Genomic DNA, 27,755 nt, shown 5'->3' with positions numbered 1-27,755 from the left:
AAGAAAAGTTAATCAATAAAAGTCATCTAATTATCCTAATTTATAACAATTTAACAAACTTAAATTTAAAGTTTTGTCAAAAAAAATATTAGTGTACAATGATCTAGAATTAACAAGTGTTAATATTCAAATTTGATAATAGCATTCAGAAATATTCATACTTGGTAATAACATTTCAGACCTACTAATAACACATGAGTTTATCACAATTAAACCTACTTATGTTCAAATACATAAACCTCCAAATTCAAAATACTAAATCCATAATCAACAGCTATGCATATACATCTGCTCCACGTCTTCAAAACTGCACCTCCAAGTCTCCAAAACAGCGTATCCAGAATTAGATATTTAGAACCAACTATGCAATCAGCCACCCATCTTATCTGCAATTTGGAAAACAGAGGATATTTCAGGAAGAAAAGTAATGCCCTGAAACCAAATGAATGACAGCATACAGATATGAAATAATCAAAATATTTTGGTTGTTACTAACCTTAACTCTCCGGTGTATGTGGAGGTGAAGGATCATGTGCTCCCAAGGTGCCGAAACAAGCCTTCCATCGGCGATGTGACCTTCGTTGTTCTCTTTTAATCTCTTCGATAGATGTTTCAATATTAGTCAACCTGGACTTTGTTTCATTTAACAAAGAAAGTACTTCCTCTTCAAAAGCTCCCCTTCGCTTCGGCTTTCTTGGTCGCCTCACTTCCTCCTCTCTTGGTTGATCTATACCGACATCATCCCTCACCACCTCACCTTGACCATTCTCGGTTTCCAGTTCTCTACTTACATTATCCTCATCTTCGTCACAGTCATCTTCTATTTCTGCTTTTCTTCCCTTTCCTCTTCTCGGCTGGCCAATTTTAATTAAATAACAATTTCGGTCCTTTACATTCATCAATTCTCCATCCATATCAAGAATGTCGGCTTTACGGAGCATAGTTTCATTAAGATACGCATCCCCCAAACATTCCATCTTATGCAAATCATCCTCATCAATAGCACTATGAAGCAATGCTATACAAGTTACTAAATGACCATTTCCAAGTGCAACTTTAGATGATGTTGCCATGGTCATCATGCTTTTAAAAATTAAGTGTATGAAATCAACACTTTTTGCCGAACGTCGCACTAAATAGTCAAGTACTAGTAAATCATCCTTCGTTACTCTATTCGACTCCTTTTTACCACATATAGAATGACAAAGGAATTTATGAAATATAAGATATGATGGTTCAATTATGAGTCCATTAGGAGCTTGTTGTAAATCGACCGAGTCTTCACCGGTCAATTGCTTCCATACTCTATTAACATCAAAATTTGAAAGACAACCTCTAATGCCACCTTTAGGCAACTTCAATTTCTGATTCATAAAATCATACCCTATGCTATAATCAACCCCTTTTATTCTAAAAGAAATTGCTTTTTCATTCTTAGAGGCATAATTCAAGGTGGTATAAAATTCTCTAGTTAACTCTTTATAAACTTGATACTTACCATGTGCAATAAAATTTAAACCCATTCTACCAACTATTTCATCAATTTTTGATTTCAAACCCATCCTAGTCAACAAAGCATAATCAAAATATCTAGGTATAACAATAGGCTTGCGTGAAATAGTTTCGTAACGAATACCTTCTTCGTCGGAGAAAATTGGAAATGGGCAATCATAATTTGAGGACAAATATTCTCTTCTAACAAATTTCGGAGGCATAGTTGAACTTGATGATTTCCCTTTTGAAGCAACTCTTTTAGCTCGTCCCTTTGTTGATGCCATAATTTTGGTTAATGATTTGATAAGATTATGATAGCAATTTGATGAATTTAGAGGCTAGGTTTCGGGTTGTGGAATGGGGAAGATTTAGAGAATTTTTTTTTTCACTTGTTTTGATTCTAGGTTTCTAAAGAAAAGTGGGAGGTTTAATTTTCAATTGCAGTAATTTTCAAAATAAATCGAGGTGGGTCTAAATACTCGACGAAAACAAAGCCTGAAATCGAGTTTGGCATAACTGGACTAGCATAAACTCGATGTTAGGTTTAAACTCGTCGAATATTAACCCATCATCGAGTTTATGGAGCACTGAACAGAAACAAACTCGATGTTAGGCTTAAAACTCGTCGAGTATTTAGCCAGACATCGAGTATTTACTTGTCCAGTTCTTTATATGCACATACCCTAATTAAAATAATAATTTTAATCATTTAAATTATTAAAACTATAACAAATTAATTGAAATCTCAAAATTTTAAATTATTGATTTCATTTTTTTACCCTTGAAAAAATGCCTCTATTGAAAACATTAATTTATTTTCAACACCCTTTAAATTTTTTATTCCAATTTTATCCTCATCTAAGGTATATGTCTCTTTAGTGTGTGTCTAATGTATCATATAATTTACCTCTCCTTTTTTCATATAGCGGGAAATACCCATTTGATATTGCAAAATTTGATTTCATTCCTAAATAATCAAAACTCTTTTCTTCCTTCCTAATTTGCCGTGTTCTTCTTTATGACCTAAATCCATGGTGACTACACGGGCTGCCACTGAGAACGACGGTAATATCAAAATCGCTGATATGGGTAAGAAATCCGTTGCAAAAAAAGCTTCAAAAAACAAAAAGGTAGTGTCAACCGGAGAAGTTTCAGTTCCTCCATCTCCTGTGCAGTTGAGTAAGAAGAGACATGCAAATGATTCACCTCCGAAATCGAAGAAACACAAAGGCATTTCCAGAACTGAATCCAAGAAATCTCCTCCTAAGGTATGATTTCATTAGTTTATAAGTCAATTAAGAACCTACTGCATTAGAATTGTTTGATGTCTTAAAATAATAAATTGACTCTGTTTATATGATTGTTTGAAATTATGTTTAAGTATGATTGTTTGGAATTATGTTTATATAAAATTGTGGTTAGGTTGGTTGGTAGATAGTTTTGAAGGTACAGTTATGAACTCTATTTTTTTAGGGTACTGAAATTTCAGTTTTTGAAGGTTAATTCCTCCATTCTACTGGGTTTGACAATGAAATTTCAGGTTTTGATTTGGTTATTTTTGGGCATTGTATTGAGAGGAATGTTAGAAATTGTTATGAACTCTAAATTACCCTTACTTGGCAGCTAAATAGGATGGACAATTTACTCAATCAACATTCATGTATTGGAAACTTGGCGTTTCAGACACAAAATTGCAATTTTTATTATGGAAAATCTTGAAATAACAATGACTTGACGTCTACGTGTCCATATCTAAGTGTCTTGTTTACAAGTTTCTGAGTCCGTGTTACATAGCTTGGCAGTTTTAGTGTACATTTATGTAGATACTGGGAGACTTTTATGTTGGAGCTCTAAAATTTGAAAGCTTGAAGTGAACCTGAGCCAGCTTAGTGTTGTTTTACTTGCCTTGGAGGTTTATTACCTTAACCTACAAAATGTTACTTTTTGCACTGCTGAATTGGACCAGCAGTTTTACTTTGACAAGCACTATAAATATCTGAAAAAGAGTGTTGTAAATCTGTGTGCATACTATGGGTTTAATTTCTGGCTTTTCTTATTTTCCGAATTCCTATTTTCGTCTGGCTCATGTCAACATGTTCTTTGTGAAATTTTTGATATCTAACAGTTTTCACTCTAATTTCCATACAGCTATGGCAGTTTAAAGTAAGCCGAGAAGATCGTGTTCACTCGAAGATTGATACGCGCATGTCATACGATGTCATTTCTGATATCAAATCGACTCTGACTCCAGGTGAATTGGAAAAGTTTAGACAATCTTGCTTTGGCTACTTTCTTGATATTCCCAAGATCAAAGTGCAAAATCAGATCATACATTGTTTATTGTTGAGGGAGGTGGAGCAGCTAAACAAGTCTGAATTGTGGTTTGAGGTTGGCGGTCATAGGCTGAAATTCGGAATCGACGAATTTGCTTTGATCTCGGGTTTAAACTGTCAAGGTGACAGCAGTAAGTATGCCTATACAAAAGTTGAAAACGGCATTTTGGATAAGTACTTCAGCGGGCTGCAATCTGTTTCTAAACAGACCCTTCAGGATTTTTTCAAAGCTAGGCGTTGGGAGTCGGAGGAGGATGGGTTTAAGATAGCATTTATGCATTTTTTGCATAACTTCTTGCTTGCTTCACCGAGGACTGCTCGTATCCCTTTGAAGGACTTTGACGTAGTTGATTCGGCTGATTTGAACGACTATCCATGGGGTATTGACGTTTTCAAGTACACGTTTGATTCTTTGTCAAAAAGAGTTGTTCTTAGTCCGGGATCTCTTATTATTGAAGACAACATTTACCAGTATCGACTTCAAGGTTTACCATATGCACTGGTATGTTGGTTCTACGAGTGTTGCCCGGCGGTGGAAAATACCTTTGCTCAGCTAGTGAACAAAGATGCTATCCCGCGGATTCTGAGGTGGCAAGCATTCGTTCCTGCAAAATACATTGCTGTTGACAGGGATTTATTTGTTGAGATTGCATCCGATGAGGTTCGTATGTGTTAAATTTTCAATTTTTCAAATGTAATTTATCATTGACTCTGTTTTCATATATGGTGTTCATTTGTTATGTGTAGATGATTTTCCGATCAATTGTTCCAACCCCGGCAGAGATGAATGCCCTTCGTCTAGGTGACTTATTCAAAAAAAATTAAGGGAAACGAGGAGGGTTATTGTCCGGCATTTAATATATTGAAGGACGGTGAATCAACGTCGAACACTTCGAATTTAAATGTTATGGAAGAGAGGCTGGAAATTTTGATGGCTGGTCAAAAGACGATTAAGGATGATATAATGGATTTGAAACGTTTATTCACTTCCAAATGTTCCGAACTTTTGACAGTTGTCAATTCATTGAATGATAGGCTAACTCTGATTGGTGATTCTAAAACGGTAATTTGTTTTGATTTATGTATTTTGTACTTTTATCACTTAGAGTTTAGTTAAATATAATTTATGTTATTTCATATTATGTTATTGTAACCTGATGGGAACCTAATGTGAACTCCATATCTATATCAGGTTGAAATTGAGAAACATGATGTTTCTGATGGCTTGCAGACAAGGGTTGACAAAGGAAAAAAGGTTGTTCTTCCTGCAGAGGACATTTCAGTGAAACCAAGTAAAAATGGTACTTATATAGTAACGGAACGAGAAGAAAGGGATGGTAGGGAGTCTGTTATTCCTGTTTCTGCTGATACTAAAGCTACTTCCAGCAAAGAAAGGGATGGTAGGGAGTCTGCTGATGAAGAAGAAGGTGCTGAAAAAGTCGAATTGGAAGATTTGGTTTGCGAGAAGGCTGTACTTGAAGGCAAGGATGACCGTGGTGAACCTTGTGTTATTGTTTCTTCCGAACACGTTGATGTTATCTCTCCGAATTTTGAGGTATATTTAATAATTTGAAATTAAGCTGTTTTGATTAACTATATTAAATTGTTTATTGTCAATTTACTAGGTTTCGCGACAAAGCGAGTTGAATTTAAAATCTCCACCAGATGACACCATCAATCAGACTAAAAAAAATGCAAGTGAATCGATTGCTGAATTCAAATCAAAGGAGGTATTGTTTGCTTTAAATTATATTTATAGTTTAATTTTATAGTTTACTTACTGTATCCTCTCTTATGTTTTTGGTAGTCTGGTCCTTCTTCAAGCCGCTTCATACCGACGCAAACTGGTTGTAAAGTCCGTATTTGTCCATTTGATGCTAATCACATTTTATTCAGTGATGCCACCAAACAAGACATCATTCAGAATTGGCTGGAAGAAGGACGTCCTAAAGGGGCCAAGTTCGTATCTCGACTAACTTTTTTCAGTTCTGTTTTAATGCTCACTTATTTAATTTTTTTTTTCTTTATTTGTTTAGAAGGCAAAGCTGGATATACGATCCAAAGATTGATAAATTCCATCCTCGTCTTTCTCTTGGCGTGGTTGATATTGAAACGGAATCCTGGTTTTACCATCTCTACCACGTTGGAAAGCCTCTTGAGTGTTCTGTAAGTATATCCATATTTCTTTTATTTGTTCTTTTTATTTTATTTTATGTGTTTATTATTTGAATTACTCACGATAGTTTTGTTAATAACATTGTTGTGACTGTATGGCTACTTAACCTTGAATTTTGTTTATTTGGCAGCATGTAGATGTTCTCTTTTATTATCTGAGAAAGAAAATAAAATCTGGATGTGCTGCAAACAGTAGATGTACGTCAACTGATAATTTTTTTGATCGGCGTATTCAAACTCTCTACACAGCATACAAGAAAAAGCAAGATGTGTCACTTGTTTCTTTGAAACATACAGTGGCTATCTACATTAAAGGTGGTGCTATGCGTTGCAATACGAATTGGGCTAATGTTGACGATGTTCTTTTTCCGATCAATTGTGTTAACGATTGGCATTGGATTTTGGCTCGCCTGAATTTCAAGGAACGATGCATCTATATCTACAATTCGTTGAGGTCGGTGCAATATGACAGATCAGCAACTGAATATGTTACTTCCTATAGTGTGTTGCTTCCACTATTCCTTCAAGCTACCAATTTTTATGATTCTCGAGATGACATCGATACTACTGCCGGTGCTTATGAGGGAAAGAGAATAACTGATCCGTTCAGAATAGAGATTGTGGAAAACATGCCTATCCAAAATGATGTGTAAGTCTATAATTTGTTTTTAACTTTAGTTGGTTGGGTTATATTAAAGAGTTATGGTGACAGAATAGGAACCTAATGTCAACCTTGTTTGTTATGTTTTTTTATTTTTTTCTCACTTTTCGTAGTGATTGTGGAGTTCATATGTTTTCCGCTGCTGAGTTCTTTGTTGATGGGAAAGTTATGGGGCATGATTATGATGTCAAAGAACACCGTGCTCGTTACGCTTCGTCATTATATTTGTATGCTCGTTGGAAGGAAAGCTCTTCTTGTGTTAGTGAAGATGAGGGTCCTCTAAAACTCAAGAGAACATCTGCCTAGGGAGTGAAGAGGAAGCTAATTTATGGAGGTTCAAGATGAAGAATGTTATTGATTTTTGTTTGCAAAGAAAGTCTCCTTTTTGTCACACTTTTATTTTGCTTGGAGGACATAAATGTCCATTTATTTCTTATTTGAAGTCTATTTTAGAGTATTTGTAAAAACAGGTAATTACAATATGTGTAGTGTTTTAGCAAATTTCCACAAAATTGTGAATTGTCAATAGTTATATTAAAAGGCAGGAGTTCAATTCTATTTTTCTGTTCTGTTCTATAGTAGAAGTACAAAATTGAGAAAAAATAATTGGTATTACACCAAACCTTAAAATCAAACTAAACCAAAGGAATCAATTGAATGTTTGGCTGATATCTCATATATAATTCCATAAGTTCAAACTCGATGTGTGGCTAATATCTCGACGAGTTTTCATCAACACATCGAGTTTCTGCTATCCAGTTTTCCACAAATTTCATGTTGGGCTGCATAACTACTGCCATAAAACACCAAAATTCTACAATCTACATTCAAGGCAATATAAAAAAGCATCTCTCAGTAAAATTCATACTTTCAAACAAGCTACAAGAATCCAAAAAGAGTTCAATAAGCGGTAAATTTCAGTCACTAATCATCGTCTTCGTCTTCATTGTCACTGTCATTTGAGTCTTCTAGTACATCAGTGTCGGCATCATCATAATTGATCGTAGTATCATCCTCCTCATCGCTAGAATAAATCGGGTTTGAGTTTTGACCTTGAAACATTTGACCAACATCAACTTCATCCGGTAATACATCTATAGGATGCAAGAGTTCCAAATTTTCACCACCATTTTGATCGACTTCGTGACTATGATCTGCCTCGTATTGCTGATAGGGCTCATCATTCAATATTGAATCTTCATTGCACACTTTTTCCTTTTCTGGCACATCAAATATATTCCTGTGAAATGATTTTTGCACAATTTTCCAATGACCTCCATTTTTCAAATCGCTGACATAAAAAACCTGCTGTACTTGAGAACTCAACACGAAAGAATCACCTGTATAGCATTTACGGCTCACATTAACAGAAACTAAGTTGCCATCTGTTTTAATTCCATTTTTATCGCCAACATCCCACCAATCACATTTAAACAAGAAAACATGATTCCCATTAACATATTGGAGGTCAATGATATCTGTTAGCACACCATAAAACTCGATTTCTTTCGACTTATGCTCTCCCGTTACTGAAACTCCATTATTTTGAGTCCGACGAAAATTATCACGCTCAACTGTGTGAAACCTAACTCCATTGACAATTATCCCACTGTACCTAGCAATTCGTATATCAGGACCTAATCCCAACGCATATATATGATCTGTTGCTGCAACCAAACCAATAGCACGTAAGCGTCCAACCTGAAAAATAAGTTTAATGGTGAAATTAGAGGCATAATTCAATATTTAGTACTTTTATAGCATCATACTTACACACTCCTTGAACCAACTGGCAAATCCTGCCTGGTGTCTTTTTTGCACATCTATAACACTTTCCTTTTGTAATTCTTCAATGTGAATCCTGCTTAACGTTTATAAAATTAGATAAAAAGTGTAAAATAAAGCTATTTTGAAACTCTAAAGTCTTTGTTTTTTCAAAATAAAATAACTTACTTAAGATATTCATCAACATCCTCACAATTGTTAAGCACATACCACTGCAATTTTTCAAAATCAGAATGGGATAGTGTTTTATATTCTGTAGCTCCTAAAGGTCTTGCATTGTTTGAAAATATGGAAAATCCATTTTCCACTCCTATTTGCACAGGAAAATTATTTCTCTCAACGCGATTATATATTGTCTCAACACCATGAAAATACAGTGAACAAAAGTTCAAACATTCTTTAGTGATATACGCTTCAGCAATTGAACCCTCCGGTCGAGCTAAGTTACGTACATAATTTTTCAAAGTACGTAAGAACCTGCACAACAAATTTGTTGTAAATGTGAATAAACCATATAGATATATAAAAATTAGTTAAAACTGCAGCAAGAAAACTAAAAACAAAATTTCCTTATCAACTAACCTCTCAATAAAGTACATCCACCTATAGTGAACAGGGCCTCCTAATTCTACTTCACGTGGCAGATGAATTGCCAAATGCATCATTACCACGAAAAAAGATGGAGGATATATCATCTCAAGTTTACATATTATCAAAATGATATCGCTCTGCAACTTTTTAACTGTAGATCTTTTTAAAGTCTTCGAACAAAGCTCCTTAAAGAAAGAGCTCAACTCTGATAATGCAGTGTAAACCTCACTACGCAAAGACCCACAAATTGATGCTGGAAGTAACCGTTGCAAGAATATATGATAATCATGGCTTTTCATCCCCATAACTTTGCAGTCCTGAACACTTACACATCGAGAAAGATTGGAAGCATATCCGTCTGGCAACCGGATTGACTGCAACCATTCGCAAAACTTTCTCCTTTCAGGCTTCGGTAATGTATAACAAGCAAGTGGCATAAAAAATTTATTTCCCTTTTGCTGTAAATGTAACTCTTTTCTTATACCCATTGCTTCTAAATCCATTCGAGCCTTAATGTTATCCTTAGATTTTCCATCAATATTCATCAACGTACCCAATATATTTTCACATATATTCTTCTCAATATGCATTACATCTAAATTATGACGTAATTTTAATGTTTTCCAGTAAGGCAATTCAAAGAATATACTTCTCTTTGTCCAATTGAGCTCTTCAGGACCACGTGCACGCTTTTTTTGGTTAGGTGTCTTCCCAAAAACAAGGCTTTTTGGAAGCAAATCTAATTGCCTTAGAACTTCATCTCCTGACAACTCTTCAGGCTTTGACCCGTGCTCTGGTTTGCCATCAAATTTTCTGTTTTTTCTCCAAGAATGTTGGGCATGTAAATATCTCCGATGACCCATGTAACATTGCTTCACTCCATTTTTTAATGTTAGCGAACACGTCCACTTATTACACACAGGACATGCCAATTTTCCTTTTGTGCTCCATCCAGATAACATTCCATATGCTGGAAAGTCATTTATTGTCCATAATAATGCAGCATGTAATTGAAAATTCTTACCGCTATATGCATCATATGTTGTCACACCGGTCTCCCATAACTCTTTTAACTCATCAATTAATGGCCTTAAATATACATCGATATTATTTCCGGGAGATTCCTTACCAGGAATAAGCAAAGATAACATCAAAAAATTCTCCTTCATGCATTTCCATGGTGGTAAATTATATGGCGTCACAATCACCGGCCACATGCTATAACTCGTGCTCATATTTCCAAAAGGGTTAAATCCATCACTAGCAAGCCCAAGTCGCACGTTACGAGCATCTTTGCCAAACCAAGCATAATTCTGGTCAAAATCTTTCCATTCCGTAGCATCAGCTGGATGTCTAATCGTATCATCATCTACACGTTTCTCCTTATGCCACCTCATATTTTCACCAATATCTTTAGACATAAATAACCTCTGAAGTCTAGGTACTAAAGGGAAGTGTCTAAGAATTTTTTGAGCAACCTTCTTGCGTTTTCCGAAACCTAATTTCCATCTAGGGGCCTTACAAGTTGGACACGTGTCAAGATTTTCATTTTCCTTCCAAAATAGCACACAATCATTTACACAAGCATCAATAGTTACGTAACCGAGTCCTAAATCACGCATCAATTTTTTAACCTCATAACTTGAGCTTGGAAGTGTTTCTCCTCTCGGGAGTGCATCCTTGAACAACTCCAAATTCGAAAAAAATGACTTATTACTAGAATTTGTGAGTGCTTTGATATTAATCATCTTAAGAAGAAAAGAGAGCTTTGAATATTTTTGACTTCCAGGATATAGTTCACAATGAGAATCATTCCACAATTTAGCAAATTTTGCTACTTCTCCTTCTAGCATGTTATTATCTTGATTGGGAAGTCTGTCTTCCATGTCGGTGTCCATAAAAGTTGCATTACACATATCATCTAACATTTCTGAAACATCATTTCCACTATCCTCCAATTCATTGTCCGAATTAATAGAGCCATCTAAACTATCACGAGGTTGAGAAGTCTCACCATGGTGCACCCAGTTTGTGTAGTTTTCACTAATTCCATATTGATATAGATCCATTTTTACTTCTTGCAATGGCTTCAAATAAATATTGATGCAGTTCTTGCATGGACATCGAACTCTGCCATTTGAATCAGTAAAGTCTTTTGCAACATTCAGAAAATTTTTGACCCCTTGAATATAACATGAACTAAATCGGTACGACGTCATCCAACTTTTGTCTGATGGCGTCCCTTTAATACCAAAATAATATATTAGGCAACATCAATATTTGGTACAAATCTATCAATTGAAAATATAATTAAAACTTACCCATTACAAATCAGATACCGTTAGCTATTTTAAAAATATATCCAATTTCTTTCCCTGAACTACCTGCAGTTCTAAAACAAGGCTAACATTTGGTTAGTGTTACTGTTAAAACATACTCGAGGTCAGCCTATATAGTCGACGAATTTTTAAACTTAACTCGAGTTTATACGTCGTTTGCAATGTTAAACTCGATGACATGCTTAATAGTCGACGAGTTACATCCTTAACTCGACTTTTTTATCTCTGTCAAAGCACAAACTTGATGTAAGTCTTAATACTCGACGAAATGGAAGCAAAACCTCGAGTTCTTGATTTTACTGAGCTAATAAACTCGAGAATAGGTGATAAGTCGTCTAGTTTTAAGCCCGACCTCGAGTTTGTACGAATCAGTTAAAAAATTAAATTATCAATTGAACAAATAAGCAATTTGAATGTGAAATTCATCCTACATTAATCAATTTAGTCTCTTTTCATAAGTTAAAAAATACCTGGACAAATAAGCATCAACAAACACAAATCAATGAAAGTGCGGCGGCGTGAGAAGCGTACAAACGTATGGAATTGATGCGGTAGTGTGGTGTCAATATTCAGCAAAAAAAGTTTTTCCCTAATGAAGAGTGCTTCGATTAACCTAATTTGGATATTTGAATCTTAATTGTCATATACCTTTTTTTATCAAAATAAAATATAATTTCATAACCCATTTAAACCTGTTATCATAATTTTTTTTTTCAATTCCATGGTGACAAAACATTTATTAATCACAATATCATTTAATTTCGCTTAATTGCTGAAAAATAAAATTATTCACAATATTTTTACATATTATGATAAAATTTATTTTATCATAATAACTGTATTTTTAATATACAGTGACAAAACAGTTTTTGTCAAAACCCATTGTCACAACAAACACAATTAATTGCTATAGTGACAAAAATATTTGACACAATATTTAATTATCACAACATTATATAAGTTTAATTAATTGCTGAAAAATAAATTTGTTACTAAAGTCTTTAAATATTATGCTAAAATTTATTTTTTCATTATAACTGTATATATTTTCTATTTTACCATTTATTTTCTGCAATTAGTTTTTCTTTCTCTATTTTGTGTGTATTTTGTGTTTCATGAGGTTGACATATGGTCAATAAACGGTTTATTTACGGTTATTATAACTATAGTTTAAAATACAGGCACAAAACATTTGTTTTGGCAAATTACTTTGTCACAACAATATATTTACTTTTTTATATAGTGACAAATAAATATGACACAATAAATATTATAATTGTCTTTTTAAAATATCGGAACCAAACATTTGTTTTGGCAAAATATTTTGTCAGAAAAACAAATTTACTTTTTTTATTGACAAATAAATTTGACACAATAAACAGTAGTGGAAAGAGTTTATGTTTGTGTTTTATAAGGTTGACATACGGTTGACATCAGGTCCATATGCAGTCGTTATAACTGTAGGTTTAAAATACGAAAACAAAACATTTGTTTTGGCAAAATACATTGTCACAAAGACATATTTACTTTTTTATAAGTGACGACAAAATTTGACACAATATTAATTTATTACAATATCTTTTATTGGCAAAATACTTTGTCACAACAAACGTAATTAAATTTTATAGTGACAAAATATATCTAATTGCTGCAAAATAAAATTTGTCACAACTTTTTTAAATATTATGATAAGAATAATTTTGTCATAATAAAAATATTTTAAATTACGGCGACAAAACATGTTTTTGTCAAAATAGTTAGTCACAACAAACATAATTATTTTTTATAGTGACAAAAATGGTTGACACAATATGTATTTGTCGCAATATCATTTCATTGAACTCTCATTGTGACAAAATAATTTTTTTTGTCACAACTAACCTATTTATTATGACAAAATATAGTTTGTCACATATTTTTTTGTCACAAGAAGCCAAATTTTTTGTAGTGAAAGTAGCACTGTACCAAGAATGGAACCTCAAAAGAATCAACAAGCAATTGTTGAACCAGTACAAGTACCACAAGGCCAAAGGAGGTCTGATAGGACACGTCACAATCCTATGAGATATGGATTTCTCACTACTGAGAATAATGATGTGATGATTGTGGATCAAGAAGAACCCACATCCTACCAAGAGGCCATAAATAGTCCTGACTCTGAAAAATGGCTCGAAGCCATGAGATTTGAAATGCAATCCATGTATGATAATCAAGTTTGGACCTTGATTGACCCAACGGATGGTGTAAAAACCATTGGGTGCAAATGGGTCTTCAAAATGAAGACTGACATGGATGGCAATGTGCATACCTATAAAGCAAGACTAGTTGCAAAAGGTTTCAGACAAATACATGGTATAGACTATGATGAAACCATTTCACCAGTTGCTATGCTCAAATCCATTCGAATTCTTCTTGCCATAGCTGCATATTATGACTATGAGATATGGCAAATGAATGTCAAAACAGCGTTTCTTAATGGAAACTTACATCAGGATGTGTACATGACACAACCTGAGGGTTTTGCCAGTCCCGAGAATTCTGAAAAGGTTTGCAAGCTTCAAAAATCCATTTATGGATTAAAGCAAGCTTCTCAAAGTTGGAATCTTCGTTTTGATGAAGCAATCAAAGAGTTTGGATTCATCAAGAATGAAGATGAACCTTGTATATACAAGAAGGTTAGTGGGAGCGCGATTGTTTTCTTAGTGCTTTATGTTGATGACATACTACTCATTGGAAACGACATTCCCATACTGTAAAATGTTAAATCATGGTTAGGGAAGTGTTTTTCAATGAAAGACTTGGGCGATGCTACTTATATATTAGGCATCAAGATCTATAGAGATAGATCTAGAAGACTCATTGGCCTAAGTCAAAGCACTTATGTTGATAAGGTATTAAACAGGTTTAGTATGCAAGACTCCAAGAGAGGATTCTTGCCAATGTCACATGGCATCAGTCTCAGCAAGACTCAGTGTCCTAAGACACAGGATGAGCGAGACCGCATGAGTAAGATTCCATATGCTTCTGTTATTGGATCTATCATGCATGCAATGTTGTGCACTCAACCTGATGTCTCGTATGCTTTGAGTACAATGAGCAGAAACCAGTCAAATCCAGGTGAAAGTCACTGGGCAGCAGTTAAGAACATCCTTAAGTACTTGAGAAGAACCAAGGATGCATTCTTGCTATATGGTGGTCAGGAAGATGAGCTGATTGTAAAGGGTTACACAGACGCTAGCTTCCAAACTGACATTGATGATTATAAATCACAGTCAGGATATGTGTTTTGTTTGAATGGAGGTTCTTTCAGCTGGAAGAGCTCAAAGCAGGACACCGTTGCTGATTCTACAACAGAAGCTGAGTATATAGCTGCTTCAGACGCAGCTAAGGAGGCTGTTTGGATCAAGAAGTTCATAACTGGATTAGGAGTTGTTCCTAGTATATCTGATCCAGTGAACTTGTATGTGATAACAATGGGGCCATAGCACAAGCAAAGGAGCCCATATCACATCAGCGATCCAAACACATACTTAGACGTTATCATCTCATTCGAGAAATCATTGAGAGAGGAGACGTGAAGATATGCAGAGTTTCAACAAATGATAATGTTGCTGATCCGCTAACTAAGGCTCTTCCACAGCCTATGCATGAGAGTCATACTAGGTCCATGGGAATTAGATTTAATGTAGATTTGGCCTAGTGCAAGTGAGAGATTGTTAGTGATATGCAGTAGGTCAATCATGTTTGACCATGTTTTGACTTTATCATTTTGTTATTTATTGATTGGCAGTTTTTATCATTTTATATTAATGATTAAAATACTTGAATAGTTAATTCTTTCTAAGGTCATCAAGTATGTGACTTGATAGTAGAACCCTTAGGTTTTATAAAAAAATTATATACCATCTATCCCTAGTCTTAATAAAACATTGAGACTAGTATGATGTTGACTGATGATTATATTTTACTAATCATGTATATGAGATATTAAGTCAATCATGGGTGTTATTTGAGAAATAAGGCACTGGATGACCCACTATGAGAATACTACATAAATCACTGTCATAAGTAATTCTCATTACAGTTCTATTAGTATAATCCTTTGACATTGAAATCATCATGGATTTCTACATAGCTATTTCATATTTTGATACAGTCTTACATTATGTTTAACAGGATAATGGAATAGATTGTCATTGGATATGAAAGTAACTATGTGAGAAATGTGAGTGACTGAGAAGGAATTTGTCCCTCATTTATTTGAGTAAGATATCTATGGGCCCCTTGAAGAAGATAGACTGAAGGAAATCCATGGCCATGCTAAATGAATTGATAAAGAGTTATCATTTTCAGTCTACTTAGAATCAAGAAACTAATTATTGAATATTATAAGGATGACTGGACGATGCCTTATATTCAATCAGGATATCGAGTGACAAAGGGATTAAAATATTATTATAATTGGTTAAATCGGATAATCTGTATTCACATAACTTGGGTAGTCATAATGTCTTGCTAGAGGCCACTTATGACTTGTGGGATGAAATAGAGATTTCGGGTCTACTGCCAACGTTATATGAACTTACAGGGTCGCACACTAAGAATAGGCCCAAAACAGTTATGGGTTGTACAGCCCCAATGTGATTAAGTGATTAATTATTATATATATATATATATATTAATAAATATTTATTAATTCGAAATTTAAGGAAAGTGTTTTCCTTAATTTATTATTTTTTGAAGATAATAAATATAATAATTAATATATATGGATGATTATCAAAAAGGAGTTTTTGATAAACATAAACTTGTAAGAATTGCAATGAGATTGAAATTCGAATTTGTCTCAAACCCTAGTGTTGTTGTATGACTATAAATACACATTAAGGAATAGTTTTGAGAATAACGAAATTTATTATTCACTAAATCACTAAATTCGAAATTGCTTGTGAAGCAATAGTGCTAGCACACAAGCACTAGTTTTGGCTAAGGTATATTCATGTGGATACTCGTAGAGGACGCATTCTTTTGGAGGCGTTTCTGATCCAAGGCCAGGTATCACCAAAGTGAACCACCTCCTTCCTTCCTACATTGCTGTTGAATTCGACATACAAGTAAGTATTAATTCTGTTGTTAATCTATTTATTTGAATTATATGGATCTTGGTTTGGGTTTTAGATAAAAATTTTGAAATTCCGCTGCGTTATGAACCTAGAAAACCCAACAGTTTCTAGTAAATAACATAAGTCTGACTCGTCTGGATTGATTGCATGCACAAAGCCTAAAAACTGGATGTCTAAGTTTGATTGATTTTATTAAGTCATCTTGAATGTCCTATACAACTGTTTACTACTTTTTCGTGGTAGTCCTAAAATGTCTAAGTGACTGGCTGGAATTGATTTTATTTGCTTATTTAACGTGTTAGTCCTTTAGCCTGTTAATATTGGTTTTGGCATGCTTTTGGAAACCAGTAAACATTATAAACTGGCCCATGTTCAGTTGATATGCATACAAGGTTAAGAATACTTTTGAAACTCGTTGACTTTTGAGTGCCTTGCACTCGCGCGGGTTTGACCGTCGATGTGATCAGAATTGGCTCTCAGTCAAAACACGAAAGTTGTTTGTCTCATTGATACAGCTCTATCAGTTTGAACCGCGGTTGATTCCGGGTATTTGGCAAACCCAGAATCTGTTCTGGAAGTTCTGGATTTGCGGGCCTCGGTCTCGTGGCTCATTTTATAATTTATGTTACATATATGGCCATATAGGCCCGATTTACAATGGGTTTGACCCATTACAATACATAAAATTAAAGTACATTAAATTGTCTATGTCTGAGTTCCAACTCGGTATGATCCCGAGCCCGAAAACATGTCTACAAGTCTGGATCGAAGTCTGGCGAATATGGGAGTCTTGTTCTGGGAGTATGGGCAGGAAGAACATGGCGCCGGTGTGACTATCTGATAGGAGTAAAATAATCATATATTACGAGTTACTTTTCCATCGCTTTGTATACTTTTATTGCATGTTTCGAGTGATTATATCACTTATTACATGTGTTAGTGTTTCAGGATAAACGGAGCGTATGTGAAGGGTTTTGAGTCCAAAAGAGCAAAAAATCGATGATATTTGGAAGTCGGAAGATGGATTGAAGCAAAGAGCGAATTGAAGATCGAAAAAAAATTCTGCCCCTGCATGGTCTCGATCAAGAAGCATGTTTTGGCCTTGGCTTCTCGATCGAGAAGAAGAGCCAATTTCGGCAGCAAATCAGGATTTCATGCTTCTCGATCGAGAAGCTGATTTTAATGAAGCTTCTCGATCGAGAAGGTCCAGAATTCAGCATTTCAAATCAGTTTTAGATCTTGTGCTCTCTTGGCCCACTTCCACTTTTGGACAAACAAGCTTGTAATAGGGTGTTTTTATTTCCTTTTTGGGCTTGACTATATAAAGACACCTTATGTCATATTTTAGGTTAAGCCTCTTTTTGTAGAAACAATTAATGCCCTAGCAATTATTCTCTTTTAGTTTTTGCTTGTTCTTGGAGATTCCTCCATTGTTGAAGGCTTCAAGCTTTTATTTTTCAGATTTTTGGGTTTGATATCATCTTTAATACAAGTGTAGTTATCGAATCTTCATTATCTTGTTCATGCCATTATTCTATTTACTCATTGAGGTAATACTTCTTACTTTTGTTATGTCTATTAATTATTATCTTGTGATGAATATTAGATTAACTATGGTTGGCTAAATTCCTAAGTCTAGGGGTTGTTTGTGATTACCTTGTGTGTTGAATAGGTGATTAGCTGTGGCTTTTTGGATTAAGGTTTGTTGTGCTAGTTTGAACCTAATGCTTAGGTTAAGTTGATCCCTTAATCTTTTTGATTGCTCGATTAATGAGAGTGAGTTAAATTAGTTGAGCGGACCTAATTAGCATTAGCTCGAAACCTAGATGCACGAGAGTGATTTAGGGTTTGTGTGATTTTGTAGTTTGCGAATCAATCGTCTTGATTAGTCCTATCGAAATCTAATTGCGCGAGAGTGAGTTAGATTTCGGTGTTTTAATCAAGTAGCGATTCTTTCAACCTCCGGCTCGAGAGAGCGGACTTGATACCTTTGAATAGCTTGATCCGAACCATTATCCTTATACCCGACCTATTTATCCTAGGATTCGATTGGCATGATTAGACAACCCTTAGGCGTTTTTAATTATCGTATTTGATCTTATTTCTCAATTAGTTGTTTGTTGTTGCGTTTCTTTAATTGTTAAGTGATTAGTTGTTTGAGTTTAGTTGTAGTGTTAATCAAAACAATATCTTTTCTTTGCTTTCCGAATTGAACTTCAAGATCGTATTTCACTCACTTAAACATCTAGTCCTTGTGGGTTCGACCTCGACTTGTCGAGTACTACGAGTTGGCTTTTTGCTAACAAGTTTTTGGCGCCGTTGCCGGGGACTAGGTTGCATTTAATTGATTGAAAGTATTTTGAAATTCGGTCGAGTTAGCGTTATTTTCTGTTTTTATTTGTTTTATTTATTCTTGCGTTTTCGTGATTTACGCTCGGTTCTCTTGTTTTTGCTTGTGTAGGAAATTGCCCTTTGTGTATGAATAATACACGTCGTGCTAATCTTCCATTAGAACCCTTCCAAGAGAATCTCGGTAGTTACAAAAGAGGTGTAAGAAGAAGAGCCCGAATTCCTTTAGTTGTGAATAACGAAGGGAATGAATATGAGGATGAGGAGAGGTTTAATCCTCTAGTGGACGAAGGGGAACAACAATATCCACCCCCTCCTCCACTTGAGAATGTAAACCAACAAAGGCATCAAGAACACCCAAGGAATGATCGCCCCCAAGTGCACCCTCAAGTGCAAAATCAACCAAGACGAACCTTAGGCGAGTTCTTCTTGCCGAATGTGGATAATGCTACGTTTGGATGTTTCGCAATGCCGGTTCAAGCGGTAACCTTCGAGATCAAGCCGAGTACCATCCAACTCTTGGAGAACCGTTGTGCCTTTTATGGGTTAAGTCATGAGGATCCAAATGCGCACATTGCTAGTTTCTTGGATGTGCTCAGTACGTTCAAGCTTCATGGGATAACCGCGGATCAAATCAAGCTTCGGATGTTCCCATTTTCTTTGAGGGACAAGGCTAGTGTATGGCTCCATTCTCTACCTAATGAATCAATTCACAATTGGATGGAGTTAGCTCAAGCATTCCTCAACAAGTACTTTCCCCATGGCAAGACTACGAAGCTAACCAAGGATATTCTTGAGTTTGTTCAATTAGAAGGGGAGTCACTTCATGAGGCTTGGGAGCGGTTCAAGGATTTGCAAAGGAGTGTTCCGCATCATTGGCTCAATAGAGAGCACGTTATTCAAATTTTTATGATGGGACAACCATTACTACTCGAGCTACCATTGATGCAGCGTCGGGGGGATCGCTCATGCAAAAGACTTATGAAGAAGCTCTTGATTTAGTGGAGAAATTGGCCATAGTTAGTAGTACATGGGGCCCCGTAGAAAGAAGAGCATCGCCGAGTCAAAAGGCAGTAATGACTCTTGGCCAAGTAAGGGAGATAAAGGCCATAAAAGCAACGAATGTTTTGCTCCAAGCTCAAGTAGATGCCTCAAGAAACAAGTGGGTCATATTCAAAGAAATGCTCTGGTGGCTTATGTTCAAGTCGGTTGTGAATTTTGTGGTGATTTCAACCATTCCGGAGGAGAATGCCTAGTTACGGGGCAAGCTTTAAGTGAAAAAGTAAACTATGTCGGGGGTCAAAGGCAAGTAAATGATCCTTATTCCAACACCTACAATCCCGGATGGAGGAATCATCCAAACTTCGGATGGCGGAATAAAGAGGGGCAAGGCAATGCTCAAGGGTCTAATCAAGTGGGTCCAAGCTTTCAAAGTCACAATAGACCTCCACAACAATAAGGTCACTATCAAGGAAACCCAAACCATGGTAACAACTTTGGTGGTAGACCGCAACACCCTCCCGGTTTCCAACAACCAAGGAACACGGATGAGGGAGATTTGCTTTCCAAGGTACTAGAAAAGTTGGAAAAAATGGAGCAAAGGGAGAAGAACCAAGCTTCCACTATCCATCACTTGGAAACTCAAATTTCCCAAATGGCAATTTCGCTTCAGGTAGACCTCAAGGGGGATTGCCATCCACTGCGGAAAATAATCCAAGAGAGCAAGTTAAAGCGGTAGAGCTTCGAAGTGGGAGGAACCTTGAGAAAGCCAATGGGAAGAAGCATGTTGTTGAGGAGGATGAGCCTCAAGTGGTGATTGATGTTGCTAGCTCTAGTCAAGATCCACCAAGTGCTTCTGAGGGGGTGGCTATTGATGTTGAAGAACCATATATGAGACCACCGCCACCTCCACCGTTTGTACCACCGGTCTCGTTTCCAAGCCGGTTAAGGAAAGCTCAAGGGAACGAAAAGTTTCATAGGTTCCTTGAGATCTTCAAGAAATTGCAAATTAATCTTAGCTTGGCGGATGCGCTTCGAGAGATGCCACAATATGCCAAGTTCTTGAAGGACATCATTACCAACAAAAGAAGTTGGGATAGTGGCGCAACGGTTCCCATTCCGGAAGTGTGTAGCTCCATTATTTTGAATGACTTACCGGCTAAGTTGAAGGATCTAGGGAGTTTCTCTATACCTTGCACTATAGGAAACATGAGTTCTATAAGTTTCTTATGTGATCTAGGTGCTAGTATTAATCTTATGCCTTTGACTCTTTTCAGGACACTATGTGGAGAGCAAACCGTGAAGAGCACCTCGATGGAACTCCAACTAGCGGATCATTCATTGAAAAGGCCGTACGGGATTATTGAAGATGTGCTTGTGAAAGTTGATAAGTTCATATTCCCGGTGGACTTTGTGATCTTGGACTATGCGGTAGATAAGGAATGTCCAATGATCTTAAGGCAGCCCTTTATGAACACCGGGAGAGATTTGATTGATGTGCATGGTGGAAAATTGACTTTGCAAATTGATGAAGAAATGGTTGAGTTTGATATGAAGAAAGCCATGAGGGGTACCATTGAGGAAGAAGAGTGTATGAGGGTTGATTTGGTAGATGAAGTTGTGAGGCATCAAATTGAGGAAAACGTGGAAGCTTTCAACCGGGGAACATTGGAAAAATTTGATGATTTCACTTGTGCTCAGGAGCTTCTTGATCGAGAAGCCCAAAATGCCTTGGCTTCTCGATCAAGAAGAAGAGGTGAAAATGGCAGAGAATTGGAAAAAGGAGCTTCTCGATCGAGAAGCAATTCTCAGACCACTTCTCGATCGTGAAGCACAGAAAAGAAGGAATCTTCGCAAGTTTCAAAGGTTGTCTTCCATTCCGATGATCCTAGTGATGAGTATTCCGATGAAGACGAGCCCACACCAGAGGTTTTGATAAAGAATGGGGGAGTCACACCTCCATCCTCCAAGGTGCCACCCCAAGTGGAAATGAAACCGTTACCTCTTCATCTCTGGTACGCTTTTGTGGGAGACAACAAGACACTTCCGATCATCATTTCGAACAAGCTTTCGGGAACTCAAGAGAAGCGAGTGGTTGAAGTAGTGAAGAGTCATGTCTTAGCCATGGGATGGCAAATATCCGATATCTGGGGACTAAGCCCACAAGTAGTGATGCACAAGATTCACTTGGAAGATGAGTCCAAGAAATGTACACAAAGACAAAGGAGATTGAACCCTAACATGAAAGAAGTTGTGCACAAGGAAATAGTGAAGCTTCTCGACGCCGGGATCATCTATCCAATCTCCGATAGCGGTTGGGTTAGTCCGATTCAATGCGTACCCAAGAAGGGAGGAACGACGGTGGTTAAAAATGACAAAGGGGAACAAATCTCTACGAGAACGGTGACCGGATGGAGAGTTTGTATCGACTATCGGAGGTTGAATGCAGAGACTCGCAAGGACCACTACCCCCTACCGTTCATTGATCAAATGCTTGAAAGAGTAGCGGGCCACAAATACTATTGTTTTCTCGATGGATACTCCGGTTACAACCAAATCTTGATCTTTCCGGATGACCAAGAGAAAACGACATTTACTTGCCCTTAAGGTACGTTTGCTTATAGACGGATGCCTTTTGGGTTGTGCAATGCCCCCGCAACTTTTCAATGATGTATGACCTCGATCTTCGATGATATGGTGGAGGACATAATGGAGGTATTTATGGATGATTTTTCTGTGTTTGGTGATTCATTTGATGGTTGTTTGGCAAACCTTGAGCGGGAGTTGGCACGGTGTGAGGAGACCAACTTGGTGCTTAATTGGGAGAAATGCCATTTCATGGTAGAAGAGGGTATTGTGCTTGGGCATAGAATCTCGAAAGCGGGTATTGAAGTAGAAAGAGCGAAGACGGAGGTTATTGAGAAGTTAGTTGCTCTGGTTACGGTTAAAGGAGTCCGAGCATTCTTAGGCCATGCGGGTTTTTATCGCCGGTTCATTAAGGACTTCTCATCTATTGCGAGGCCATTGACAAGTTTACTAGTGAATGATGCTCCGTTTGAGTTCACCAAGGAGTGTCATGAGGCCTTTGAGAGATTGAAGGAGGCTCTTGCGACCACTGCTATTATTTCATCTCCGGATTGGAGTTTGCCTTTTGAGCTTATGTGTGATGCTAGCGATCAAGCCTTGGGATGTGTACTGGGTCAACAAAAGGAAAAAAAGTGCATGTGATCTATTATGCAAGCTGGGCAATGGCGGGAGCGCAACTCAACTACACTACCACCGAGAAAGAGATGTCCTCGATAAATTTCGACAATATTTTCCTTGTTCCAAGTGTATCATCTACACCGACCATACCGCTTTGAAGTACCTCTTCACCAGATGCCAAGCCAAGACTCATCTGATGGATTCTCCTAATGCAAGAATTCGACATAGAGATCTGGGATAAAAAGGGCACGGAGAACGTGGTAGCGGACCACTTGTCGAGATTCGAGAATCCGGAGCCAATTCCTATCGGTATTGAGATCAACGAGTGGTTTCCGGACGAGACACTCATGGTGATCCAGGAAATGGAAACTCCATGGTATGCCGATATTGCTAATTTTCTTTCATCTAAGGTGATGCCTTCATATTTGACACACCATCAAAGGAAGAAGTTCCTTTCCGATGCTAAGAGATTTCTTTGGGATGAGCCGTATTTGTTTAAGGAATGTGGAGACGGGATGTGAGTCGATGTGTTGCTTTGAAGGAAATGATGCCCATCTTGGAGGCTTGTCATACATCCGATTACACCAGTCATTATGGAGTGGCGAGAACCGCCGCTAAGGTGTTAGAGAGTGGATTCTTTTGGCCTACCTTGTTCCGTAATGCAAAGGACTTCGTAAGCCACTGTGATAGATGCCAATGGGTTGGAAACATTTCTAAAGGGGATGAGATGCCCTTGACGTCCGTACAAGAGGTAGAGATCTTCGATGTTTGGGGGATTGACTTCATGGGTCCGTTTTCGATGTCGCATGGGAACCTATACATTCTAGTCGGCGTGTGCTATGTCTCAAAATGGGTAGGAGCGGAAGTTCTACCTACCAATGATGCCAAAGTGGTTTTGAAGTTCCTTAAGAGGTTGATGAATAGTTTCCAGACGAGACACTCATGGTGATCAAGGAAATGGAAACTCCATGGTATGCCGATACTGCTAATTTTCTTTCATCTAAGGTGATGCCTCCATATTTGACACACCATCAAAGGAAGAAGTTCCTTTCCGATGCTAAGAGATTTCTTTGGGATGAGCCGTATTTGTTTAAGGAATGTGGAGACGGGATGTTGAGGCGATGTGTTGCTTTGAAGGAAATGATGCCCATCTTGGAGGCTTGTCATACATCCGATTACGCCAGTCATTATGGAGTGGCGAGAACCGCCGTTAAGGTGTTAAAGAGTGGATTCTTTTGGCCTACCTTGTTCCGTGATGCTGAGGACTTCGTAAGCCACTGTGATAGATGCCAATGGGTTGGAAACATCTCTAAACGGGATGAGATGCCCTTGACGTCCGTACAAGAGGTAGAGATCTTCGATGTTTGGGGGATTGACTTCATGGGTCCGTTTTCGATGTCGCATGGGAACCTATACATTCTAGTCGGCGTGTGCTATGTCTCAAAATGGGTAGGAGCAGAAGCTCTACCTACCAATGACGCCAAAGTGGTTTTGAAGTTCCTTAAGAGGTTGATGAATAGGTTTGGTACCCCTCGGGTTATTATTAGCGACAGTGGCTCCAATTTTTGCTACCGGCAATTCGATGCCTTGATGAAAAAGTGCAATGTATCACCGGGTTGCTACCCCCTACCATCCGCAAACAAGTGGGCAAGTTGAGATCTCTAACCGGGAGTTGAAGCGGATACTAGAGAAGACGGTGAATGGCACTCGAAAGGATTGGATCTTGAAGCTTGACGATGCATTATGGGCATATCGCACGGCATTCAAAACGCCATCAGGTATGACCCCTTATCGCATTGTGTATGGGAAAGCGTGTCATTTGCCCTTGGAATTGGAGCACCGGGCTTATTGGGCAATTAAATAGTTGAACTTTGATCTTAAAGCGGCGGGGGAAAAACGTTTGTTTTAAATGAATGAATTGGAGGAATTCCGGTTCTCGGCTTATGAAAATGTGAAGCTCTATAAGGAGAAGACTAAGAGGTGGCATGATGCCCACATTTCCCCCAAAACTTTTGAAGTAGGGACTTATATGTTGGTGTATAATTCAAGGTTGAGATTGTTCCCGGGAAAGCTTAAGTCCCGATGGAGTGGGCCATTTAAAATACGGAGTGTGGCGAACCATGATGCCATTGAATTGGAGAATCAAGGAGGTGAAACGTTTAAGGTCAACGGACACCGTTGCAAGCCTTACTTGGGGCCTCTAACGGATCAAAGTGGGGAGCAATGTTATCTCGACCCCACCTCTTAAGTTCCACAAGCAAGAATGGTCGAGCTTTCGACTTAAAACAAGCGCACTTGGCAGGCATTCCCAAGCGGTTCGTTTTTCTTCTTTTTGTTTAGTTCTTGAGTCATTCACTTTGTGCAATTTTCATTTTGAATTAGTTTAGTTTTGTTTATATCTTTTATTCTATTTAATGTCAGGGTGCTTCGTGTTTTTGGTTGTATAGGGATTGGAGAAGCATTAAATCAAGTTTGGGGAATATTGAGCAAGTTTTGGTGAATGTAAGATTGAGAAGCCAAGCTTCTCGATCGAGAAGCTCATTTGGCCTTAGCTTCTCGACTGAGACCGTTAGAGAAAAACGACAGGATTCTTTCAAAGATTACTTCTCGATCGAGAAGCTGAGTTAAGAGGTGCTTCTCGATCGAGAAGCATTATTGGAAAACGGTTCTTTTGGTTTCTCAAGAGTCAACAAGTGCACATGGGGGAGTGAGGTGGCCTAATCTCTATCATTAAAAAACAAACACAAAACACAAGAATAGATGAGTTGTCTCTATCTCAAATTCAAATTTCAAAAAGTAAGTTTCTTTTCCTTAAAAAGACCACCCCACTTCATCTTCTTCCCCATATTTTACCATTATTAGAAAAATCAAAAGCTTCATCTTCTCTCCTCTAAGAAATTCGAACTTCAAACTAAACACATTTCCGACTACCTTTTTGCCTCTACTTAACATGGCCGGAACTTCAAAGTCATCCAAGAGCAAAGCCGCCGCCACTAAATCCGCCCCCGCTCCAAGATCTCTCTGAAAAGGGAAGCAAACCGCTTCCGGAGCAAGAGTTGTGGGAGCTAACACACCGGCTTCTTTGACAAGAAGATTTGAGGCACCTTTTGAGATATGCTCTCTGGAAGAAGGAAAGCGGTTTGAAGCTATTAAAGCACGTAAGTTTGCCATTCCCTTTCAAATTAATTGGGAAGAAATGGCCAGATTACGTTTGACGAAGGATGTGGAAAAATACTTGGAAATATTGGGAGTGTTGCGGCTTGCTAAGAACCCGGGAATCGGGTATGAGGAGTTAACGAGGAAGTCCTTCACGACTCTCCGACGTTGGGAGGATAGTAGTATGGTGCTTTATTTTCGGTTGTTTGGTGTGGAATATGAGTTGACGGTGGCTACACTAAATCGGCACCACGGAATGAGGAGGACCGGATTGACAAAAAACCCGAAGAAATTTGATTACAAAGCGGTTTGGGAGGAAGTCTCGGATTTGGGCGGATATCAAGCAAAAACAACAACGGTGAATGACATCAAGGATTCCGCTTTAGTGGTGGCGGTAAAATGGCTCGGCCACACTTTTGAGGGGCGCCATGAATATAGCAAAGTAGGCGAAACCGAGGTGCTCATGATGAATGCCATGCTACACCCGGAAGTGAATGATTACAAAATCGACTCGGCCTCCTTTGTGATCAACGCTTTGAGAATGACTCCGGAGGCGGATACAAAGATTGGGTTCGGATGGTTGATAACTCGGTTGGCTCGGGCATACGGCATACCCGATGAAAAATTTGAAGGGCTCACCCCTATTCCGTCTCGGCTCATCGACGAGAAACACTTGGACAAAGCCGGCTATGTTAAGAAGGGTGAAGTTGTCCCCTATTTCAAGAGAGGAGCATGGGTCAAGGCTCATGGAGCGGAAGCGGCAAGAAGAGCGGAATTTAGGGACGATGCGAGTGTCCAAGAGGAGGAGCAACCGGCCCCTAGAAGAGAAAAGGAACCGGTGAGCCGAGGTGGAAAGGCGCCGGCCGAATCAAGCGCTCAAGGCGCGGAAATACCGGAAAATGTGCAATGGGAGCAACCGGCTCCGAGTACCTATATGGGGAGCACCTTTGAGGAAGAGCAACGCCGGTTCATGGCAGAGCAAAGGCGAGTTTGGAAGGAAACGCAATATGAGATGCGAAGGCTCCGACTTAGGCAAAGAAGAGAGGCGGAAAAATTACAAGCATATTTCAATGCTCAAGGAGGAGCCCGCTACCCATCACCTACTCCATCTCCCGAACCCCCGGTGTTCGATTAAACCAAGATTTGCATTTCTCTAACTCAACTCATACAATTCTGTGTTTCTTTATTTCTCGCTTAGGGACTAAGCTTAAAAATAATGTGAGGAGGGTTAGTGAATTATATTTCGTTTTGTTAAGCTTTATTTTAGTGTTTGCTTTGTGTTTGTTCTATTTTGTTTCTAGAGTCTACTTGTGTTAGGTTGTTTGAGTCGCCTCCACTAAACTCTTGTGCCAAGCTTGTGAAATGATCTTTGTGATAAAATTAGTGTTTTGGTAATGATTTGAATTGTATCAACATTTACTATCTCTTGTGCTTTAATGTCATTATGCATTTTTCTAGCCTAGACAACTATGTTCAATGCTTGCTTAATGAAATTTTAATCAATATGATATGTTGCGAAGGGATAGTTGTAAAATTGATCTTTAGT

General features: G+C 37.7%; 3 protein-coding genes and 2 long non-coding RNA genes across 5 annotated transcripts; 2 read left to right on the top strand and 3 right to left on the bottom strand.

Moving 5' to 3' along the window:
* Positions 1-168: 168 nt before the first annotated feature.
* On the bottom strand, positions 169-1,308 carry LOC130014872 (uncharacterized). Its single transcript, XM_056103842.1, has 2 exons — positions 497-1,308; positions 169-386 (listed from the first exon to the last, which is right to left on the bottom strand). The coding sequence occupies exon 1, from the start codon at positions 1,080-1,082 to the stop codon at positions 498-500; it is 585 nt and encodes a 194-aa protein (XP_055959817.1). The 5' UTR covers positions 1,083-1,308; the 3' UTR covers positions 169-386; position 497.
* Positions 1,309-2,525: 1,217 nt separating this feature from the next.
* LOC126657004 (uncharacterized) lies at positions 2,526-5,069 on the top strand. Its single transcript, XM_056103779.1, has 4 exons — positions 2,526-2,762; positions 3,643-4,488; positions 4,575-4,629; positions 5,059-5,069. Exons 1-4 carry the CDS (start codon positions 2,526-2,528, stop codon positions 5,067-5,069), a joined length of 1,149 nt encoding a protein of 382 aa, XP_055959754.1.
* A 118-nt stretch (positions 5,070-5,187) lies between these two features.
* Positions 5,188-5,825, top strand: LOC126657002 (uncharacterized). Its single transcript, XR_008791092.1, has 3 exons — positions 5,188-5,382; positions 5,453-5,557; positions 5,635-5,825. It is a non-coding gene; the product is annotated as an uncharacterized LOC126657002 (long non-coding RNA).
* A 2,266-nt stretch (positions 5,826-8,091) lies between these two features.
* On the bottom strand, positions 8,092-8,689 carry LOC126654992 (uncharacterized). Its single transcript, XR_007632835.2, has 3 exons — positions 8,617-8,689; positions 8,437-8,524; positions 8,092-8,364 (listed from the first exon to the last, which is right to left on the bottom strand). It is a non-coding gene; the product is annotated as an uncharacterized LOC126654992 (long non-coding RNA).
* A 635-nt stretch (positions 8,690-9,324) lies between these two features.
* On the bottom strand, positions 9,325-11,547 carry LOC126657001 (uncharacterized). Its single transcript, XM_050351622.2, has 4 exons — positions 11,361-11,547; positions 10,064-11,281; positions 9,689-9,832; positions 9,325-9,356 (listed from the first exon to the last, which is right to left on the bottom strand). The coding sequence occupies exons 1-4, from the start codon at positions 11,362-11,364 to the stop codon at positions 9,325-9,327; spliced, it is 1,398 nt and encodes a 465-aa protein (XP_050207579.1). The 5' UTR covers positions 11,365-11,547.
* Between the last annotated feature and the right edge of the window lie 16,208 nt (positions 11,548-27,755).

The sequence above is a fragment of the Mercurialis annua genome, linkage group LG7, assembly GCF_937616625.2.
Source record: "Mercurialis annua linkage group LG7, ddMerAnnu1.2, whole genome shotgun sequence".
NCBI classification, from domain to species: Eukaryota; Viridiplantae; Streptophyta; class Magnoliopsida; order Malpighiales; family Euphorbiaceae; genus Mercurialis; species Mercurialis annua.
The sequence above is the reverse complement of the archived record's forward strand: the minus strand, read 5'-3'. Positions and strand labels throughout refer to the sequence as shown.

What these genes read in the sequence shown, in the direction of transcription:
- LOC126657004 (XM_056103779.1), top strand. Translation starts at nt 2,526, where the DNA reads ATGGTGACTACACGGGCTGCCACTGAGAACGACGGTAATATCAAAATC. An exon ending in CCAAGAAATCTCCTCCTAAG is followed by an intron (nt 2,763 to 3,642) that starts GTATGATTTCAT and finishes ATTTCCATACAG; the next exon opens with CTATGGCAGTTTAAAGTAAG. An exon ending in TTGAGATTGCATCCGATGAG is followed by an intron (nt 4,489 to 4,574) that starts GTTCGTATGTGT and finishes TGTTATGTGTAG; the next exon opens with ATGATTTTCCGATCAATTGT.
- LOC126657001 (XM_050351622.2), bottom strand. An exon ending in AACATATGATGCATATAGCG is followed by an intron (nt 9,833 to 10,063) that starts GTAAGAATTTTC and finishes ATGGCAAACCAG; the next exon opens with AGCACGGGTCAAAGCCTGAA. An exon ending in GCTCAATTGGACAAAGAGAA is followed by an intron (nt 9,357 to 9,688) that starts GTATATTCTTTG and finishes GTAAGTGTTCAG; the next exon opens with GACTGCAAAGTTATGGGGAT.
- LOC130014872 (XM_056103842.1), bottom strand. Translation starts at nt 1,082, where the DNA reads ATGATGACCATGGCAACATCATCTAAAGTTGCACTTGGAAATGGTCAT.